General features: G+C 40.9%; 1 protein-coding gene across 1 annotated transcript; it reads left to right on the top strand.

Moving 5' to 3' along the window:
- The first annotated feature begins 569 nt into the window (after nt 1-569).
- Nucleotides 570-4569, top strand: LOC141639779 (uncharacterized). Its single transcript, XM_074448827.1, has 6 exons — nt 570-908; nt 1059-1247; nt 1825-2396; nt 2507-3551; nt 3655-3768; nt 3946-4569. The coding sequence occupies exons 1-6, from the start codon at nt 570-572 to the stop codon at nt 4567-4569; spliced, it is 2883 nt and encodes a 960-aa protein (XP_074304928.1).
- The last annotated feature ends 2967 nt before the right edge of the window (nt 4570-7536 follow it).

The raw sequence follows: 7536 nt of genomic DNA, 5'->3' as shown, positions 1-7536 counted from the left end.
CAACAATCATCTTAGGGATCTGAAAAATGACAAAAGCAAAAAAAACTACCTAATAATACTTCTAACAATAGTAATAAAAATTCTAAAAACCAAAAAATTACTGCTGGTCAGAGGATAGATGAGGACTCATCAGTACAGACGGAAATTAGTGCTACTGAAAGAATTCCATAATCTAGGGGTAGGGTTTTGGAATTCACAGACCAAACCCTTGAACCTTATGATCTGGATGAAGATTTGGATGCGGTTCCTGATGTTGTGGTGCCTACTGAGGAGGGTGAGCCTGTTTCCTCTGCAGAAGCAGTTCCTGAAGAAGCAGCACCTACTCCTGGTGAAGCTTATGGAGGTTGGAAGGAGGTTTCTCGTGGGAAGGTAAAATCTGCTCCTCTTCTTAAGCTTACAATTGACGATGTTAAGGAAGAGATCTCATACTAGTCCACTTCTCTGTTTGGATATGTGGTTGGTTCTAATCCACCATGGAATGTTTTGGATGGGTTTATTAAGAGGATGTGGAAGGAGGATGATTATAATCAGGTCTCTTTTCGCCTAATGGAATCTTCTTAGTTAGGTTTATGACTAAGGAGATTCAACAAAAGGTGATTCAACAAGGCTATGTGATGTTCGACAATAAACCAGTCATTATAAGAGAATGGACTCCATCTACTAACCTAGTCAAGGAGAAGCTTGACAAACTGCCTATTTGGGTTAACATGGTTGGTCTTAACTTGAAGTTTTGGGGGAAGGAGTGTCTGCATAAATTGGGAGGATTGATTGGCACGGTAATCAGACGTGATGAAGCAACTGAGAAAAAGATGTTTCAGGGGTTTGCTAGACTTATGATAGAGGTCCAAGTCAATCAGCAGTTCCCAGAATCATTGAGCTTTTTGGATGAGGAGGGTGAGGAAAGGAAAGTTAGGTTGGAGTATGATTGGCTTCCTATAACTTGTAACACCTGTCGTGGATTTGGGCATGCTACTGGGCAGTGTAGGAAGAAACCCATTACATAGAAGGTTACTCAAGTTTGGAAAAAGAAAACTTCAGTTCCTGTGGCTGTTACACAGGCTACACCTAAGGTTGGAGTGATTGGGGATAAGAGAGGTATTTCCCCTGCTCAGACTGCATCTAGGTTGAGCAGGCAGGATACTCATCATCCACCAATTACACCAGGAGGACATTCTTATGTTGAGGCTGTCAAGCTGTCACAGAGGAAAGGAAGGGAAACTGTTGAGCTTAATCAGGACAAGGGAAGTGTACCGGGGACAGATTGTGATAATGGTTAGACTGGGTTTTTGGAATGTACGTGGTCTCAATAAGGTGAATAAACAGCTGGATATTAGAAGATTCCTGCATCTTAATAAAATAGACTTGTTTGGTTTGATTGAAACTAGGGTAAAGAAGAATAAATGGCAGAAAATAAGTAATTTTATTACGAATAGTTGGGCTTTTTGTACTAATCACCAATGTCGCAAAGGTGGTAGATTATGGATTCTCTGGAATCCTCAAGTTATCAGTATTGACATACAACATATATCAGCTCAGACCATTCACTTGAAAGTATTAGACAGAGGAAGGCACTTGTATTACTGGGTTACTTTTGTTTATGGTTTTAATAAAGTAGTAGAAAGGAAAGTAATATGGAAAACATAGAAGAGTTACTCTAAAGTCACTCCTGGGGCTTGGTTGGTGGGAGGTGACTTTAATAATGTGTTGCATTCTAATGAGTGGATAGGGGCTCATATTACTAATGCAGAAATGGCTCCATTTCAAAACTGTGTACTGAATTGTGGACCTACTGATCTTAAAGTTGTTGGGTCTTTTTTCTCCTAGAGCAATAAGCAGGAGGTGCAGTCAAGGGTATACAGCAGAATTGATAGGGTTCTAATTAATGATGATTGGTTAAATATGCATCCTGAATCTTTTGCAAATTTTCTTCCTGAAGGCATTTATGATCATTGCCCTTGTGTGATTCAATTGGATAGTAATGACAGGGTTAGGAATGTGCCATTTAGATACTTTAATATGTGGGCTAAATCTCCTGGTTTTTTGGAAATTGTTAACCAGCACTGGAATGTGTCAATGTATGGCACTCATATGTATAAGTTGGTTACCAGAATGAAGGTTATGAAGAAGGATCTCAAAGATTTAAATAGAGATAATTTTCATGATGTGGAGAAAAATGCACATATAATGCAGATGACCCTTCAGAATATTCAGAAGGAATTACAGGCTTCTCCTCATGATGCTGAGTTGGTTGAAGCAGAGAAATCTGCTGCTACTGGTTTTAAAGTCCTGGATGAAGCCAAGTATCTTTACTTGGCTCAAAAAGCTAAAGTTAGTTGGCTTGAGGAGGGTGATGAAAACACAGCTTTCTTTCACTCTGCTATAAGAAACGTAGAATGGCAAATAAGGCGGTTCAAATATAGGATGAGCATGGGCATACTCTTAATCAACTCCAGGATATTAATGATGCTTTTGAAAGATACTATATTTATATTTTGGGCACTAATAGTTCGGTGAAGAAGGTGCATTATCCTACTGTGAGGCAGGGTAACATCTTGACTGTGGAGCATCATAGATGCCTTGCTAGACCTGTGACTGGGGAGGAAGTCAGACAAGTAATTTTTTCCATTCCTAGCAACAAGTCTCCTGGACCTGATGGGTTTAACTCACAATTCTTTAAAGATACTTGGGGGGTTATAGGCGCTGATGTGGTAGCTGTTGTTCAGGGTTTCTCCTCCTCTGGCAAGTTGCTTAAGCAGATAAATAACACCTCCCTTACTCTTATTCCAAAGGTTGATATGCCTAAGAATGTTAATCAGTTTAGACCTATAGCTTGCTGCAACACAATTTACAAATGTATTGCAAAGATTCTATGCAACAGACTTAGTGAGGTGTTGCCTGCAATTATCAGTCCTACCCAGAGTGCATTCATTAAAGATCGAGATATTGTTGAAAATATCTTGATTTGTCAAGATATCACCAAGCTCTATAACAGGAAGCACTGCTCTCCCAGAGTAATTATGAAATTGGATTTGCAAAAGGCATATGACTCTATTGAATGGAGTTTCTTGGAGGATATGCTTAAAGCTCTAAACTTTCCTACTCATTTTCTCAATATGCTGATGGAGTGTGTGACTACCCCTCACTTTTCGTTATCCCTCAATGGTGAACAATTTGGGTACTTCAAAGGGAGAAGGGGGTTAAGACAAGGGGATCCCCTTTCTCCTTTATTGTTCACTGTTTGCATGGAGTATCTATCTAGGGTCTTAAATAGAGTCAAGGATATTCCTGGTTTTAAGCATCACCCTTTATGCAGGAAGATCAATCTCACCCACCTATGGTTTGCAGATAACTTACTGGTTTTCTGCAGAGGTGACTGGGATTCCATGACTGTGATTATGAGGGCTTTCAATACCTTCTCTGCTGCGTCAGGTCTCCAAATGAATAAACACAAGTCTAACATTTATGGGAATAGTTTGCCTAGGGAGTTACTGGAGAAGTTTGCTCAGTTGAGTGGATTGAAAATTGGTAAGCTTCCTTTTAAATATCTAGGAGTACCCATAGCAGCTAAAAAACACTGGACTATAACATCTTAGTCGAACGCATTGTTGATAGAATCAGAGCTCTGGGGGCTAAAAAGCTCTCTTATGCTGGTAGGTTGGTGACATTATTCCTACCTGGATTATGGCAAAGATTAAGAGCACTTGTATGAGCTTTTTGTGGAAAGGTGAAACCTCTACTGAGTCCCCTGCACTTGTTGCCTGGGATAAGGTTTGTTTACCGAAAAACAAAGGAGGTTTAGGGGTATGTGACTGGAAGAGTTGGAACATTACAGCTGTTGGTAAGTATGTCTGGTGGCTGATGCAAAAAAAGGACCATCTTTGGGTAAAATGGGTGCCTTGTGTTTATATAAAAGATTGCTCTTAGCGTGACTATAAACCTCCACAGGGGAGTAGTTGGGCTTGTAGACGAATTTGCAGAGTGAAAGATAGATTGTTGGTTAGGTATGTTGGTAATGATTGGTTAAGTGTTGAAGGTGTCTATACCATAGCTGCAGGGTATCAGTGGCTGGGTATAGACTGTCCAGCTGTGGATTGGTATCATTGCATTTGGAATTCTTCTGCTATTCCTAAGCACCAATTCATTGGCTGGCTATGGGTTCAAGGTCGTCTGTTAACCAAGGATAGATTGTTTCGTATGCACATTAGAGTTGACAAAACCTGTGATCTTTGTGGTGTAACTGAGGAGAGTCATGAGCACTTATTTTTTGAATGCGTATACAGTCAGTTGTGTTTACAGCAGGTTAATGGTTGGAGCCATGGTAATATAACGCAGGCAAATCAATTGGAATGGTGGAGGGAGCACAGGACCACTGGTAAGTTGGATGTGTATGTAGCCATCTTCCTTGCCCTGGTCCATCACATCTGGTGGGCTCGCAATAATTGTAGGGTTAATCAGGTGGTTTTGACTCCTGAGGTTATATGCCAAAGGGTCAAGTTTGATGTAACAGTGAAACAAAAACAGGTTTGTAAAGGGAGCTATAGGAGATTGTTAGAGGAGTTCCTTAGCTAAATTGAGGTCTTGTAGTTGATAAGAATTGGTAAATCCAATTCGCAATATGTTGTATGGTTGAGAAAATCTTGTACTTGGGCTTTATTGGATTAATGAAATTTCTTAATTTCTACCAAAAAAAACTATAGAGATTGGCCAAGCAAGATACCCTTTGCTTTATGGCGATACTGTACATCTGTTAGGACGCCCACTTGGGCCACCCCTTTCTATTTTACCTACGGCATGGAAGCTGTACAACCAGTCGAGCTAGAAATACCATCCTTGCGTATTTTACTCGAAAGTCAAATCCCAGAAGCCGAGTGGAAGAGGGAAAGATATGAAGAACTCATCCTCTTGGATGAACGAAGGTTACTTGCATTACACAATGTGCAAACATACCAAGCACGTATCAAACGAGCCTTCAACAAAAGGGTTAAGCCAAGGAATATAAAAGAAGGAGACTTGGTCCTCAAATCAATTAGAGCTCTTTTACCTGTGGATCCACGAGGAAAATTCAAACCCAATTGGGCCGGGCCATTTCTAGTCAATTCCATACTTCCAGGGGATGCGGTTAGAATCACAGACCTAGATGGGAAGGAATTTGAAAACCCAACAAACCTCGACCAACTGAAACGTTACTATGCCTAGAATAGGAGCAAAAACGCGCCTCGCGTAACCTCACGTGTCGCTCTTGTGGCACGAAATAAACGGCCCTGGCCAAGCTGAATTAAGCTAATGTCATCTTGCTCTTGCATTTTGACAATTTGTCATCCTCATATCATCAAACAAACTAAATTGCATTTTAGGAGTAAGTAAAGCTCATGCTTATTTTCTAAGTTCATTACAAGCTCTTGCTTAGAACAATTATTCTTTTACATTTACTCGAACTACACGCAAGGGTTTGATTTCATTTTCTAAACGAATACGTAGGCAATCCTTCACAGGATACAACCCGTTTAATTATTTTAAATGTAAATAGAAGGACATTTGCAATTGCATTTGAAATTCGACAAGAATAATCATAGAAAATCATAATGGTTTCATGAGCATTTAACCTTTTTTATTTCATTTCTAATGATAATAATAATAGTACGTTACATAATAAAAATAAATAGGTTAGGATTCTAAAAACCCCACCTTCTTATTTCAAACAATCATAATAATAATAAATAATAATAAAGACTTAGGCTACTCTTCCATTTACCCTTTTCCTTTGTCATTTTTGTCAAATTTCTTGTCCCCACCTCGAGCCGGACGCTCCTGCGCCACTTCAGACCTAATCACCAATGGTCTCTCTCGTGGTCTTGCTTTTCCGTTCTTGTCAAACACCATCTCGACGGCAGGAGAAGTCTTCGGTTTCTTCGAATGATGAACAACTCGAAATCCGGCTTCTTCCTCTCCCTCAGTCAGATGCTTCTCTTTCTCCTTTTCCACCTCGCGAACCTTGTAGTCAGCAGGCTCGCGCTTCCTCAATCTTTCACGCTCCTCCGGAGTAGTAGCTTTCCTCCACCGCAGATAGGAATCTGACACCATAGAGCACTAACAGAAGAATTCAAGAAGCAGATGTTCCTTTGAGCCCATTTGATGGCCCATGCTCTTCGACTCTCAGTAGTAAGCGCCACGGCAGTCTGCGGGACAGTGTCAAGCTTCGGGATCATCTGCTTCAATCCAATCTGCCTCATCAACCTCTCCGATAAGATGCATACCATAAACTCCAAGCCGGGAATGCGAACAGATCGGGTAGGATCCAAGGAAGATACTCCAGTGACAGATTTGAGATGCCACCATGGTACGATCCATCTAATTAAGGGGCTATCTTCACTCTTCAATTTGTTTTCCCAGTAGTTGCAGACTCGAGTGAAGTCCACCATGTAGAGCCTGGTCCTCATTACAATTGAGCGAGCATGTTAAGCAGGAACATTAACTGGGGGCTCGATCAATCGAAGACGCTCCATAAGCCAGACCTACCAGAAGAAGGAATTAAAAAAAACGAAGAAAAAAAAAATTCTTTTACCTGCAAAATAATGGGACTCCCCAAATAAGGGAGGTCACGATTGGCTTTCCTGTTATCTAAACCCAATAGGATCTCTCCTAAACACAAGCAAGCTGGGCTCCTACGCAGCTCCATTTGCTCATTCAAGCTCAAATAACGAGGGTCGCCTCTCAAATCCTCATCAACATGCCCTTGAAGGACATATACATGTAATAGGCAAAACCCGAATGCCCTTCGCCTCGCAACATAAGAGATAGTGGGATCTGCCTTATTGATGAATCGATCGATGAAATCCAACATTCGCACTCCTTTAGAAGTCACAAGATGGTCCACATCAGCTCTTGCCAACCCAAGCAAGTCTCTAAACTTGTTCTTATACTCTTGAGAAGTGGAGGGAATAGCAGGCAAATGTTCCGGGTCCCAATCGCCAATCGCAGCAATTTCTTCGCGAAATGGGCAAATGTCGCCTCCAGGGAAGGCAAATACGGGATAATTCGGGTCCCAATAATCAAGACAAGCATCTAAGAATAGTTTGATTACCTTGATTAGCTTCAAACTCAATAGTGATCCATGATTATAAGCACCCATGTCGCGTTTCTCCACATTAGAGAACTCATTGTCCATTCTTTTAGACAAATTTCGAGGGTATTCATGATGTATACTTATTTTCAGAGCTTCATGTAATAAGGCGAAGAAAAGCCGGAAGAATCAGATGAATGAAACCTCCCTCGAACGTCTCTATTTATACTAAAAGTTGTTTCCTAAAATCCGTCAGGACGGATACAGTGGGGAACAGGCGCAGCACCTGCTGCGCCTCTTCGAAGGGACGCAGCTCTTGCTGCGCCTCTTCCTCAGCCTTCTTTCTGTGATTTTCCGCGATGGATCTTTCCTAAATTCCTCAACAAATAATTTCCTATTCATATGGGTTATTATTTTGGTAAATACGTCAAGTTGCCATATTTCTTGTTTCCTAATTGCACGGGCACGCATTTCGA

The sequence above is a fragment of the Silene latifolia genome, unplaced genomic scaffold (genome assembly GCF_048544455.1).
Source record: "Silene latifolia isolate original U9 population unplaced genomic scaffold, ASM4854445v1 scaffold_57, whole genome shotgun sequence".
NCBI lineage: Eukaryota > Viridiplantae > Streptophyta > Magnoliopsida > Caryophyllales > Caryophyllaceae > Silene > Silene latifolia.
This window is presented reverse-complemented; position numbering and strand designations above follow the sequence as displayed.

Excerpts from the sequence above, each read along its gene's own strand:
- LOC141639779 (XM_074448827.1), top strand. The coding sequence starts at position 570 with ATGACTAAGGAGATTCAACAAAAGGTGATTCAACAAGGCTATGTGATG. Across the intron at positions 2,397-2,506 it reads GCTATAAGAAACGTAGAATG|TTCGGTGAAGAAGGTGCATT; the intron begins GCAAATAAGGCG and ends GGGCACTAATAG. Across the intron at positions 3,769-3,945 it reads CACTTGTTGCCTGGGATAAG|GGGAGTAGTTGGGCTTGTAG; the intron begins GTTTGTTTACCG and ends AAACCTCCACAG.